The 15018-nt window shown below is 47.0% G+C and overlaps 1 protein-coding gene across 1 annotated transcript in view; it reads left to right on the top strand.

Moving 5' to 3' along the window:
- Positions 1–1030: 1030 nt before the first annotated feature.
- LOC125519176 overlaps positions 1031–15018 on the top strand; it is a gene marked incomplete at its 3' end in the record, with an annotated part of 60595 nt that continues 46607 nt past the window's right edge. The window contains exon 1 of the mRNA XM_048684052.1: positions 1031–1159. Coding sequence (XP_048540009.1) covers positions 1031–1159 — 129 coding nt within the window. The remainder of the gene's footprint in view (positions 1160–15018) is intronic.

The raw sequence follows: 15018 nt of genomic DNA, 5'->3' as shown, positions 1-15018 counted from the left end.
GATTACCCGATAAATCATCCGACTAATTGATTAAATGGCCGATTAACTTGCGGATTAGCCTATTAATCGCCTACTCACCAGCCGACCGAGCAGCTACCAGTTAATGATTTCCTCAACAATGGTTTTCGTTGTTGTTCAGAGGAGAAAAATTAATATCTGGGTTAAACATCAAAAAACTCTGCAGTGCTCACACCTCAAAAACACAAATACTGCTCGAGCTGCTTGGTCCCAGCTGTCGGCCGCTTCTTGTGCAATTCTCTCGTTTATTGACTACTACATAGGTTGACAATGGTGTGGGACCGTGATGTCAGGAAACCAGGGGGAAGCAAAATAAATTACTCCAGCGAGCGCTTCCACCTCTGCCTCGTTGTCTCCCGTGGAAACCCCTTTCCTCCTTTTTTTTGCTCGGGCAAGGACCAATGCATGCAGCACGTCCATGCGGTTATTAGGCAAGAAATAAAAGCGCTTTGCATGCTATGAATTACGATGGCCTGCATGGGTAGCTAATAAGGCATCCTCTTAACTGTTGTGATTAAATGTTGTGTTTAGAAGAGAGAAATATTCTTCTTTTCCACCAATCTGCTTGCACCTAGGTCGTGATGCACCTTCTAATACGACTTATTCGCCTAGACGGAGGGAGTATAGTTTTACACACACACACACACACACACACACATATATATAATAAGGAGGCACTTGCGTACGTGAGGCTATGGACCTGGTGGGTCCCCATTGTCATCCTCACCAAGTAAAGTCATCTCCTCACCGGCGCGCGCTTTCCGCCCGAAACAGTCAGTGCCGCCCACCCCGCTTCCCGGTGTAGGCGATTGCTCCGCCTTCAAATGACACAAGTGTCGTCCGTCCGTCCATCTGCCACCCACATTAATGATACGCGGTTGCCGAGGCGGCTACTCCGGCGCCACACGTCCGTCCCTCCACCCGCCCACCATTGCTATATAAACCACTGCGCCGGCCATAGCTGCAGTCATCTGCATCCGTTCCCTTTCTCCTATCACCACTACTGCCCACCATGGCTTCCTCGCGCTCCAGCGCTTTTCGGGACGGGCGGGCGACGGGCAACAAGGAGATAGCAGCCATTTCTGCCGACCGGCTGGCCGGCAGGAAGCCGGAGGACGACAGCGTCCCAATGGAGAACATGGTAGTCGACGATCCGGCGCCAACCCCCTCCTCTGCGCCATCCTCGCCGGTGCATTGCACCATGACCATCGGCGAGGCCCGTGCCCAATATATGGACAGTGCGAGGCAGATGCGTCAGGAGCAGTTCCGGGAGGCGCAGGCCGACGCCACCTACAACCACCACCTCCTCCAGGAGCACCTGCAGGCGGAGGAGCAGATCGCCGCGGAGCGGGCGGAGCAGGAGGCGCTGTTTGACTCATACCGCTCCGCCCGCAAGGGCCGCCTCGAGCGCTGGCGGTACAGCATGCGGGTGGCGGAGGCTGCGGCCGCCTAGAAAGAGGCTAGCAAAGAGGGCGATGAAGCGGGCGAGGCGCTGTTTGGCGAGACCGAGGACGAGGCAGAGGACAATGCCGGCTTCGATGAGTCCCCGCTCCACTGGCGTCGACGAGGCCCTGCTCCGCCGAGGCCCCGCGGCGCCAACAACGAGGCGGAGGACACCGCCGGCTCCGCCAAGGCCACGCCCCGCTAACAACAAGGAAGAGGACATCGCCGGGTCAGCCGAGGACCCACCCTGCCGGCAACGCAGGGGAGGATTTCCACCGCTCTGCTGAGGCGCCGCCCGCCGGCAACGAGACAGAGGACATCGCCGGCTCCGCCGAGGCCCCGCCCCGCTGCCAACGAGGCCGCGCCACACAGAAAACGAGGAAGAGTAGAACACGGTAGGTCGCCGCCACTCGGGTCCAAGTAAGGCCACCGCTGCTACCCTCCTGTTGAAGCCAAGCTAGGCGGGTTGACCATTGACGGCCGGTTAGCTTCTTGGCGGTGATGTGGAGTTGGGGAGTTCTGCTGGAGAATAACGCTGCTTCTACTTAACTGTTGGTGTAGTTGGCTGACTGACACGTGGGCCCAACAGGCCACATGTTAGTTACGCAACTGCACCTACATTTAAGTCACTGAAGCTTCTGTTCGGCTCAGCGGGACATAGTGGGTAGCTTCGGTTAATTAATTATACTTCCTTCATCACCAAGATTCCTCCTTCGTGGATCTCATTGGCACTCTTGATGTGGAAGAAAAGGCGAGAGCAAAGGACACACATGCTTGAGGAATTGAGGGAGGATCTAGTGCCAATATGGTACAGAAGAACTTCCGGCCCCACAAGTTCAAGAACAAGGGCAAGTTTGATGGTAAAGCAAAGTTTGATGGTAAGAACAAGGCTGTGCAACACACGAACTTCAAGAAGAAGAATGACAAGAAGAAAGGTGTTTGTCATGTGGTGATCCTGATCATTGGGCTCCTAGTTTCCCTAATCGCTATGACAATCTAGGCCGGTTAATTAATTATACATCCAGCGCACCCCTTTATAGTTGAAATGTAATGAAATCCAGCATGTTTATATGAAATCCGGTCGTGTATGAATGAATTTATTTCGATTAGTTCGAATTCCTGTATCACTGGCATTGGATGAACATGCAAAACAATACGTACTAGCATTATTCCTAGGGTGATCACCTCGTTTGCAGCAGTTTCACATGTACTCCCTCCGGTCCTTTCTAGTCTGCATACAAGTTTTGTCTGCAGTCAAAGTATCTCTACTTTGACCAATCTTATACAAAAAAGTATGCACTTTCACAATGTGCGAAGTAAAAAGGAACAGAAGGAGTACAAAGAGTTTGAGCAGCTTTTTAGCATTTCTGTACGTTGCAATCAAACACACAGGCCTGGCAATCCATAAAGAACATTCAAAACAATCGATGATTATGCATCTCAGCGACTCACATGTCAGAGGCAATATTTACTTCACAACTAAAGAATAAAAAAAATTGATCAACGCTGCTGACAGCAAAGGGCGTCCCATTCGAAAATATCAAACACATGTCTTGCTAAAATCAATGAGCAAAATTTGACAAGGTTGTCCCATTCCAAAATATCAAATGCCTGCGATTGTGGAATGGACAGGGTTTGCCATCAGTTCGGACATTGACATGGCACCTCGTGCTAAATAAACCAGCTGTTCTTTTTGTGCAGTTCCACCAAAATCAACCAAATTCACGCGTAGCTTGTATGATTTCGCCCTTATATGTTGCACCGCCTTGAACTTATCGACACCTCCTTTCTTGTGGTGGAAATGAATGATTCGATGTATTCATGAACATTTTGTGCAGTTCCCATTGAAATCAAGCTGAGCACCCCTGTTTGCACAAATACAAAAAAAGTGATTAGTATAGAGCAAATTGTACTATGAATTGACAGTCTCAACAGGCACATACATGGTCCATGTAGAGCACACTTTTAGAAAAAGGAACTCACCAGAAAGAATCCTAGAACAACAGCAAAAAAATGGAGATTTTGTCAGTCCTTCCGAGCTAAAGTTAGTTTGGTCTTGTGGGGAGTAATGTAACCATCCTTCAACTGCTCCTTCTGATGATAAGATAGACAGGGCTTCTTCATCCTGGCATAATTGGAACTAGTCACTTCACGTACTCCATATTCTTCTTCAGAGGAAGATGATCCTATTGTGCAACGACAAGAGGACTACTAAATGCTAGCATCACTATTTGCTCGAAAAAAAGGAAAGGAAATATTTAAAACAACACAGATGAAGCACTTCTCAAGGACAATACCACTTTTTCATGACAGTATCTAAATAGTAGCACAACACCAATAGAGATGACAAAGCTCAATCATATGGATGAAATCAGTGGGCGAGTACCAACCTTCGTCAGGAGGCTTATTGTGTAGAGCATACAGATGAAGCATCTATGGTGATGGCCAAGCTTACTATATACTCCTCGATTAGTTTAATGTTCCCAACATCTTCTTGTGCAGTTCCACTAAAATATATGGTATCTTCAAAGAAGATCCATGTTTGCACAAGTAGAGATAATTACATATTACATTAAGAGTGACATGAAATCAGTGGCAAAACAGTTGCTCGTTCCAGCCATAGCAATAAATTAAGATGCAAAACTATATCATTACTTGTGCCATCATAGTTCCAGTGCTTCATTACAGCACCGGGAGTTGATTTTTGTTTTTCTTCCCCTTGTTCTTCCCCTTCATCACTTGGTTCAATAACAAACAAGCTTCGCCTTCAATGTAAGATTTGGCATGTCAATTAGGGAGCACAAGTATAGTACTAAACTTAATTTTCTGATGAAAGTGGCAAAATACAGGCCAGCAGTTGTGAAATATCCTTATCTTACCTCAATGGGATATTACGGTGCGCATATAGATTGGAAGTCTTGTCTCCATTTGTGCAGTTCACTAAAATCAAGCAACATTATCGTACAAGTAGCACAACATATGAATGCACACTGCAGAATCATGTGAAAGAAGGCTAGTACTGACCTCTCATGATGCGGAATTCAAACAACTCACAAGAAGAAGATCTGAACCAAATTCGCCTTAACGGATAGGAAGTAAGATCTCCTCTTGTGCAGTTCCACTAAGATCAAGCAATCAAGCAACATTGTCGGTGTGACATTTTGGTTGAACTGCACAAAACACTCTTAAAACAAAAGTGTTTTGTGCAGTGCAACAAAAGGTCACAATGGCAACGAGGTGAAGCAGATAACCCTGTTTACACAGAGGTGCGAAGGAAACAATTAGTGGTCAATAACGGTGGATGACACAGAAGCCAACAAAAAGAAGCATCTACCTTATCTAAATGGGAAAGAAAGCAAGACAGTAGCATTTCTCAAACGGTGGCATTGATTAATATTAACATAGAGATTATATTAACAATAAAATTCGTTAAACATGTAATTAGCTTTTAACTGTGGCATTGCATCAATTTTGTAGCGGCATTATTAGAGGGTGTTTGTTTACAGGGACATTTTGGTGTAGGGACTAAAAAACTCCGTGTCAGTCCGTGTTGGTCCCAGTTTTGTTATCAGGCGCCTTTCCCTATGTGAGCGCAGCAAATCTAGTCCTGCTCAAACTCTACAGCCTTGTCCCTTCCTTTCCTTTTTGAACTACTACTTTCGCCCCTTCCTTTCCTTTTTGAACCACGTCCTAGATTTATGCGATACAACTTTCCCCCATTCCTTTCCTCTTTGAACCACATCCTAGATTAATGCTATACAACTTTCCTCCTTCATTTCCTCTTTGAACCACGTCCGAGATTCATGCTATATACAACTTTTCCCACTCCTTTCCTCTTTGAACCACGTCCTAGATTCATGGTATACATGCAGCTAGAGCAATGCATGTGGAGTAAGTAAATTATACTTTAAGGTTCTTGGGGCGTGGTTCAGCGGGCGACGGGACGGCGGTGAAGAAGAAGGGGTCGGAGGCCCTCCCGCGCTGCCGCTGGGTGCAAAGTGAACAGCTGTGCCGGTAGTCCCTCGCCGACGGTGACAGCGTTAAGCCTCCTTTCCCTTCCCGGCGGACGGATCCTGCCAGCTCTTTGAGCAGCAGTGAGGGGAGAGAGAGGCCAACGAAGTCTTGTTTAGATCTGGAGAGGGCGAGAGAGTGTGAAGAGAGCAACTACAAGCGCTGAGGCTCCAGCGGGAGAGGGCGAGAGAGTGTGAAGAGAGCAACTACAAGCGTTGAGGCTCCAGCGTGTATATATATACTAGAGAGAGAGTGTGAAGCGTGCAAACCCTAGAAAACATTTTGACCAGTCAAAGAATCCTCCTGGCACAAATTATGCTCAAGTGTAGTTATCGAACCCGAGACCTCAAGTTTGATGAGCGAACAGGCTAACCAGCTACACAACCCTCCCGTTATGTTCAACGAGAGGGAAATAACCTTTTATACATTCCTAAATCCTTATTATAACATGCACACAAATTTTGGGCACTTGTATTCGACTTAAGTCAGTGTGCCACCGTATCTCGTATACTTACTACTCCCTCTGTCTAGGTGTAATAAGTCACATTAGAAGGTGCAACGGGACCAAGGTGCGTGCGTGCGCGCGCGCGTGTGTATGTGCGTGTGTGTTTAACACCATGTGTGTGTTAGAGAGAGCGACAGATCAACCTACTCCTACAGAGAGATGTTGTGTAGTGTACGATTTTAGCCGCGAGAGTCGGTGCATCCTCTCGTTTTCGGGCGTGTTCGGTAGGGACATGCAGACAGCTGCCACGGCCGCTCCTGACAGCCTGGCCCACCCAAAGCCCCTCCATCGCCCGCGCGCGCTTCCCGCCTGAAACGGTCAGTGCCGCTCCAAAGAATCGGTGCCGCATTCATGCCCGGGCAGAGCGGATGCGACCTCTCACTGGCGCAAGAGTGATGGTTGCTTCATCCGTCCAACTTACTGCTGGGTCTATGTGATTTGACGGCTCATTGGTCTTTATTACTGAGGTCGTAGGACTGCTGGATGTCCCACGCTTTCGGCGAAAGGAGGTATACCTACTAGATTACAATTTTCTCCATTCTTACAGCGGAGGCGTGCAAGAGCAGTGAAAACACGCAGGCTCAGTGATCCGCATGTGGTTCATGGTGAAATCTCTACAAAGACTTATATTTAGGAACGGAGGAAGTACTAGTATAGTACATACTGTAATTTATCAGCGAGATAAATTTGTACAATGCTATGAAGCTTCCAGCTTCTGTTACATGTATCTTGCGTCCAAGGTTGCCCGTTGCAACATTTCATCAAATACAAAGGAGACTAACATGCATGCTATTGCATCTCAATGATTGACAGATCATAGCAAATATGTACTCCCTCCGTTCCAAAATAAGTTTCTCAACTTTGTGCAAACTTTGGTACAAAGTTGTACTACTACTAAAGTTAACACTTATTTTGGAACAGAGGCAGCTAAAGAAAAAAACAATCCATGCAGTCCCTAGCCCTTGAACCGTGAACCCTGACCAGGCTTCAATTTTCTGGCAACGTTCGAGCTTCCTAATAAATGAAGTTTGCAACCTTTTGACCAACGGATCATTTTGTGCAGTTTCACCAAAATCGAGATGAGCATCCCTGTGGCAAAGAAATTGAACAAGCGTGATTAGAATAAGATTACTGGGACTAGTTGATGAGACATAAACTCATCACAAATACAGTACGTAGAAGCCAGTAGAGGTATGTGCGGGGCAAAGAAGTAGAGAAATATCCACAGGGAGTGATGTGGGCAGCTGGAGCAGTGGTGCAAGCCGGCTGTAAAGGGAGTTGTACCTGAGGGACGTAGCTCAACCTTGAGGAGGGCGGCGGGAGGCGGCAACTGCCCACATCACGGCAGTGAGCAAGGGACGAAGGCAACCTCACTGGCTTTGTGAGAGAGAACAGCGAGGACCCCTGATCGGGACGTGCCGACAGTGATTTTTCGCCGTCGGCGACAGCCACCGCATCTACACTAAGCATCCACCCCTTCCCCAAGCGGACGTGATCCGCCGAGATGTTAGAGATGTGGCCACAGTCGTTTTATGTGAGAGAGTGTGAAGAGAGCAACCCCAGCAAGCAACCGTGTAGGCTGGCCCGTCCTGACTATGTATATAGTGGAGTGGTTTCCTTTTCTCTCCATATGAACCTATCATATTGCGTATGTGCCACTGAAGAAAAAAAAACTTTATTTATAAATGACGCGGCACCTACTACTCGTTCTCCTATAACCTTGCGCTTGGCATCTCCAAGATATTAACCTTGCGATTGGCTCTTTGCCTCTTCGGGAAGTCGAGCAATAATGGTAGTGCAGTATATATCGTTCTGGCTATATGAGACCGAATGAATTGCTGCACGTCCACCACGTGGGCGAGGGTCGAGTGGCGAGGGAGAGTTCTATATACGGAGCAAAATGAGTGAATCTACACTCTAAAATACGTCTATATACATCAGTGTTTGGAGTATGTACTAGTAGTTCATATTGAAAATCTACTAAAGGACATATATATTCCAAACAATATGATAGTATAATCTCTATAACCAAGGTAGTAGGGACGAGGAGTAAGCGGAGGGAGTAGTAAAATTTTCTCCTCGGGCTGCGAGCCACCGCGCGCGTGGGTGAGGGAGCGGGCGTAAGGCGTGGTAAGCAAGCTTCACCTCATCCTGCGAGCCACCGCACCCGTGGGCAGGGGAGACGGCGTACTAAGCAAGCTTCTCATTCTGCGAGTTGACGGGACACATCAAAAGTACTCCAGTGTATAGAGCCTTGCCTCTAAGGTAGGCCCCACATGGTTTGCCTCTTTTTTTAACATAACACGTCAAGTCGCAATTTGTTTGTTCACCCGTGGTAGACGATCCTCTCTCCACCAAGTGGACAACCAGTACACGTGCCAAATTACCACGTGGGCTGCCTTTTTCGTACAGAAATGAGCTCCACCGTGTACCCGCGCGGGTGTGGTTGGGAAAGAGACGGGAGTACGTGCGCCGTGCATGCACCTCTTCTCTTCGTGCACGTCCCCCAACTACGTGCGGTGTGTGAGAGAGATACAAACCGAGTTCGTGAGTGTTTTTTGGTTTGGGGTGGGGGGTGGGGTGGGGGGTTGATTTCGTGAATTATTTGTGGGAATATGTGTCGATGACATCTCAAACAAAATTTTGCATGCAATGTGTGTGAAATGGAGGCCTATCCATATCATACATAGAGGGTTGGGCAATCCATGAGAAGAGAGGGAGGGGTCATAGCTGTCGATAGAGTCAAAGAGAGGATCAAGTGGGTGGGTGCGATATCGATGAAGAGAGCCATCGAAATTGTTTGTGTGTACAAGTCAAAGATATAGGGCGACTAGCCTACTGGAACGTTAGAGGGCACACGTCAAGTTTGTGTGTGGCAGGGAGACATGACTAGAGCGCTTGATGTATCGGTGTGTGTGTGTGGGGGGAGGGGGGTGGTGGGAGGGGTAGGCAGAGGCCTAGCTATAGAGGTAGAACGACTCGTATATGTGTTGAGAAGGAGAGACCCAGCTATGTCTTGAGGGAGATAGGTCGACATCCATACATAACTGAAGGACGGGAAATATGATGGGACAGAGAGAGAGAGAGAGGAGGGAGAGAGGGAGGGAGAGGGAGGGAGAGGGGTATAGTGCTGGATGGGTGATGGAGTTGCTTCTCGAAGATGGTGGGAGAGGCCTACTAGACAAACTGAGGGTGGAACTGCAATGTTATCAATAAGAGTGGGGATGTGTTTCTGTGTGTGCCTGTGCGTGATAGATCTGTCGGGACGCATCCATGGATGATGAAGGGGAACCATGTGTTTGGCAAGCAAACCTAACTAGATCGGTAGATCAATTGTTGTTTGTCGGAGGAAGGGAGAGACACAACTAATGAGGTAGATCGATTGACTTGTGGGTAAAAACGAGTTATAAGGACCTAGCTAGCTATATGTATAGCGAGAGATCGGTCGGTGTACGTCCATTTGTTAGAGGCAAATAAGGCCCAGCGAGACGGATAGACAGAGAGAATGGAGCTAGGAGGTGGTGCGAGAGGCCCAACTACTAGCTAGATAGGGGGAGGAGTGTGCGGTTGTGAGAGCGATGAAAAGAGGGGCGAGAGTTTACACGTGTGTCTGACCGTATGAGAGACACGAGGCAAGGACACATAAAGGAGGAGATTGAAGGTGTGTTTGTATGTTGTAGGCAGGCACCGCTGGAGAGGTTTATCGATCGGTGTGTGTCGGAAAGGAGTTGTGGAGACTCTGGGAGAACGACCTAAAGAAAAAAAATGAATGTGCCAGGTGGATAGAATGCCGAGGGAGGGGGAGGGCGAGGAGGGCATGTGCATGCACGAGAGAAAGTTAGTGGTAGCTACAAAGGTTAGAGGATTGTGTGGGTGTAAGAGACTAACAAAGATCATAATTTGATATGAAAGCGGATTCATATATTTGAATAGGAGATCATAGTGTTTTAAACATTGCATGCATGAATATAGCGGTGATACACGTGTTGTGCACATGTTATACCATAATGTGATAATGCATGGCGTTTGCAACTCACAGCTAAATGCCGAACAATCTAAACCATACTATACATCAAACAATCTCACATTTTATTTGAATTTGTGATAATGTGTGGCGTTCGCAGCTTACAACTAAATATCAAACAATCTAAACAATACTATATATCGAACATTCTCACATTTTATTTGAATTTGTGGTAATGTGTGGTGTTTGCAACTCACATCTAAATACTTGTAGGCGTAGGGGGCGGGGCACCATACATAATATGATAAACACATTATACATATGAGACATGGTTTAGATTATGAAGATCTAGCTAGAGCTAGAAATGTAATGTGATTTGAAATCGAAATAAAGTGGATTCAAAAAATCTAGTTGGAGTTCATATAGGAGTACACATAGTTCATATGTAACTCGAGACTAATCATGTGCTGTGCTGTGAAGATAATACACGAACGATGGTTTAACTTGACAATAATGATGATTGTAGATCTTATTAAAACAGAGAAACGAATTCAAATGCTTTGACTTCACAACAATCATTACTGTAGATCTTATTCAAATAGAGAAACGAATTCAAATTTAGTTCATATTGAAGCGGTAGTATATACGTTTGGAATGCACTAAAACGTTCATTTGAGTAGTAGGTTGCATGCATTATACACGTAGCGAAATATTTTAATTGAACATAACATGAATTCAAAGTTTTGAATGACATTTGTAGGGCGCATTGATTTGGGACAGTACACGTTAGGCTTGTCCGGAAATTTCAACCCGCGCCTTGTTAGCCTGAAATATTTAAGATATATCTTAGTCTCGTTGTGCACCGACAACTCCCTCCATCTCAACTCGCGCCTTGCTATTCCGAAATTACAACGCGCGCGAAAACTCCCACCTCCTGTGAAATCCAGACACGCGAAATGCCCGTGGTACCCCTGAACCAAAAGAACCGCCTCAGATCGGTGGGGGTACTTTCATAGCTTACCCCACATTTCGGACAAGCGCGTCTCTAAGCCATGGTTCCCCACTGCCATCCCATCTGCCCACCCATTCGTACATCGAGGCCGCGAAAACCCGCGACGAAACCCCACACCCTGCTCCGTCCTCCATCCAGCCGGAGCCTCTTCCCCGACGACGTCGTCCACAGCAACACCTCGACGTCCCTCATCCACCGTACCGGATGAGAATCCGTCGTCGATCTCATCGTCCGCTGGTTCAGCCACCCCGTCCTCCACCTCCAAGGAGCTGCCCCGACGTTCCCCTCGTCTTTCGCGCCACCTCCATTCCCACACCGCCGTCTTCACCTGCACCACCGGAAGAGCATCATCATCACCGTTTCCTCGGATGAAGCTGCAGCCTAATCGGCGCCACCAAAGAGGTTGTACACTAATCGCCGCATTTTCTTCTTGATTTGATCTCACGGTGCTGCCGGCGCTCGATCCCGAGCCGACACGGCGTGGCTCCATCCACGGCGGCGTCGCCGGCCACTTCCTCCACGGCGCCGCTCCCTCGGCGGCGACGCCCACATCAGTAGGACCTGCTGCTGCTTAGCTCTTGCTCGTGCTGCTGCTCTGCTCTTGCTCTCGGTCCCCTGCCTGGTCTGCTCTTGCTATTGCTCTTGCTCGCGCTGCTGCTCTCGCTCTTGCTCTTGCTTGCGATGCTGCTCCGATTTAGCTACACTTCAGTCGACTGAATTGACTTTTGGGTCAGTCGATTTTTAGGTGGTGGTGGGGGGGGGGGCTCGCCGGGGTGAGGGAAGAACCAGCCGCAGTGGGGAGGGGGGCTTGCCGGAGAGATACCCCACTATCTATCTTAGGGTTCATGATGGGGGCGGTGGTCGCCGGCGGTGGCAGGGCGTTGGCGTGGGTATCGCCGGAGAAAAAGCTCACCACGGGGTGGCCTAGAGGGATGGCCGGGGCGGCGGTGGACCGGCGGTGGGGAGTGTTTTCGGGGCAGGCGGGGCGGCGCACCACCGGCCGCGGGCGGCGGTGGGTTGCTGTTTGGCCGACTCAGGGGGGCGGAGGTTGAAGATGAACCGCAGGCCCTTGATTTCATATCCAACGGCTGCAAAATTGACTGACCAGAGATGAAAAAGTCAGTCGATCGACGTGTAGCCTCACCTTGCTAGTGCGTTCAGTTTCGACAGCAAAATTCAGTTTCGACAGCAAAATTCAGTTTCGACAGTTAAGTTCAGTTTCGACAGTTAAGTTCAGAGATGAGCGGCTGATGTATTTTACATCTAGCACTTTGTGGTTATGTATTTTACGTCATGTGTTGGAGATGCTATTAGAATTCCACTCAGGTTAACATTGTTCGTTGTCTCTCTTGTCCTGCTTCAGCCTCGGCGTCGTACAACTCACCGGAGCTGCTCCAACGACGAAACCCTCCATCATAGCGGAGCAGTACCTCGGGCTCCATCTCCAGACGCCTAAGATCTTCTTCCCCTCCTCCGACAGCCAAGTCAGCCGGAGCATCCTCACCGGCCAACCCAATCACGCTGAGATCAACATGGCTTCACCAAAGAGGTTCTACACTTGTTGCATCTCTTTTTTACTCTACATGTTATATATATTGTTCACTGAGCACACGGATTTGTTCCTTTAGTGTCTCCTTGAAAGAAAAAACGTAGGAATTTTAATTTTCACTTGTCCTCCTTTTCAAATTCCTATTCATGAAGCACAAGACTAAGAGATAGTAGCATAATAGCATTATAACCGTACATTTTCTTGTGATTTGACTTAATGTCACCATGCTTCTTTGCATCCTGTGATCTTCCAATTGTTGTGAATCAAACACCCAGATTGGCAGAAATCCTGTGTTTTGAAATTCTCTGTTTTGCACGTGCATTCCTATCCTATTCCTGTCTATTTCCTATCCCTGCATTGTTGGAATCCTCCAATTCAAACGAGCCCTTACAGAATTACTTCTCTTACAGATAGTTGTCAAAGAAAACCTTGCGTGGTTTGTCCCGCTCCTGCTGCGTCGTCGTCCACCCCAGCTCAGCTGCTCCAACGACAGAAGGGTCCAGCACAGCAGGGATCCAGCCTCCAGTCTGTCTTTCGCCGCCTCAGATCTTCTTCCCCGCCGCTGGCAGCCATGAAAACTGCACTACCATCATCAACCGAGCAGATGACCTCGAGGAGTACACGGGTCCGCAAGAGAGGTCTCACTCTTTCGTGTCTGCTTACGTTATGCATCGCTTAATATTACATGCTACTTTGTCGTCTTGTTCACCGATTAGACTCTGAGTCAGCTCCAAACTAATGGTCAAACTTGAGTTTTTAAATGGTTGTGGGGTACATATCGGGGCCGCTATCAATAGTATCTATCTACTATCTGGTTAATCTCCGGTGTCTACTATGAGTTTCATGTTGGGTGGGAAACAAACAGTAAAGAAGCCATTATCTGTATTTTTAACTGAAGCCATTATCTGCCTGCTATTATTGGTTTTGGGTCTATCCACAGGTTGCTACCATCACTCTGGATTTCTGCATGCACTCCTTACATAATCTCACTATGTTTTATTCCTATGCATGACAGTTATTGTAAACAATGGAACTGAACATGTAGAGCAAAAGAGACGAGCCTTGCGTGGCAATAAAATTTCATGCAGACGTCGCTCCATGGTAGGCGCAAAGGCAGCCCCCTCCACGCATTTCGGATTGTAATCGAGAGGAAGACATCTGTTCTGAGGGGATTCAGAAGGAGAAGACAACTCCTATTTACCCCCTGAGGTCTTCGCTCTAACTTGGCATGCTGATGTTGGTTATATCATGCATATGGTGTCTTGCATTGCTTACTTTATACATCAAATATGTCATCTGCTTAGTTTAGACATCCTTTGTGCGAATGCCATCTGTTTAGTTTATTCATCGTTTATGTGAATTATGCAACGCCATCTTGTTTAGCCAGGCATCATATATGTGAATTTTGCAATGCCATCCTGCTTAGCCAGTCATCTTATATGTAAATTATATCAGGCCATCCTTTTTTGGTTACATATTACATTTGTAAAAAATGTTATTACATTCAACTGCTCTTCGTGTGCATCAGCCATTTGACACGGTGATGGCAAATTCTGGAGTGAAAACAAGGTCTTCAGAGCAGACTATGCTATCTGACGAAGCGCATATCTCGCTGGTTACGGATAGCTCCTCAGAGGAGGATTCAGAGACAGATGACCAATTCTATTCCCCCCCTGAGGTGTATGCTCTAACTTAGCAGGGTTATGTTGCTCATATCGTGCGTATGGTGTCTCGCATTGCTATGTCATTTGATTAGTTTAGACATGCTTTGTGTGAATGCCACCTGTTCAGTGTCTAATTACCATATATGTGAATTATGCATTGCCATCTTGTTGCAAGACATTATATATGTGAATTATACAATGCTATCTTGTTGCAAAGGCATTATATATGTGAATTATGCAATGCCATGCTGTTTAGCCAATCATCATGTATGTGAATTATATCATGCTATCATTTTTTTGTATTACGTGTTCCATTTGTCGACAACGTTTGTATATTCAACTACTCTTCCTGTGCATCAGCCATTTGAAGCGGTGATCGAAGTATCTGGAGTGAAAACAAGGTATTCAGAGCAGACAATGCTACCTGCTGAAGCAGACATCTTGCTGGTTACAGAGAGCTCCTCAGAGGAGGATTCAGAGACTGATGACCAGTCCTATTTTCCCCCTGAGGTCTATGCTCAAACTTGGCAGGGTTATATTACCCATGTCATGCATGTTGTCTTGCATTGCTTAGTTTTTACATCATATATGGATTGCCATCTGCTTACTTGCTTACTATATAAATCATATATTTGAATTATATCATGCCATCATGTTTACATAGTACATACACATCATCTATCTGAATTATGGCATGACAACCCATTTAATAAAGACATCATATAGTTATATCATCTCATCCTGTTTAGTGTTTACAGTCATCATATTTTGAATTATGGCATTCTATCCGTGAATGTATGTGAATTATGGCATGCCAACCTATTTAATAAACACATTATATAGTTATGTCAT

The sequence above is a fragment of the Triticum urartu genome, chromosome 7 (assembly GCF_003073215.2).
Source record: "Triticum urartu cultivar G1812 chromosome 7, Tu2.1, whole genome shotgun sequence".
NCBI lineage: Eukaryota > Viridiplantae > Streptophyta > Magnoliopsida > Poales > Poaceae > Triticum > Triticum urartu.
Note: the sequence above shows the minus strand (reverse complement) of the source record. Positions and strands in the feature narration are given on the sequence as shown.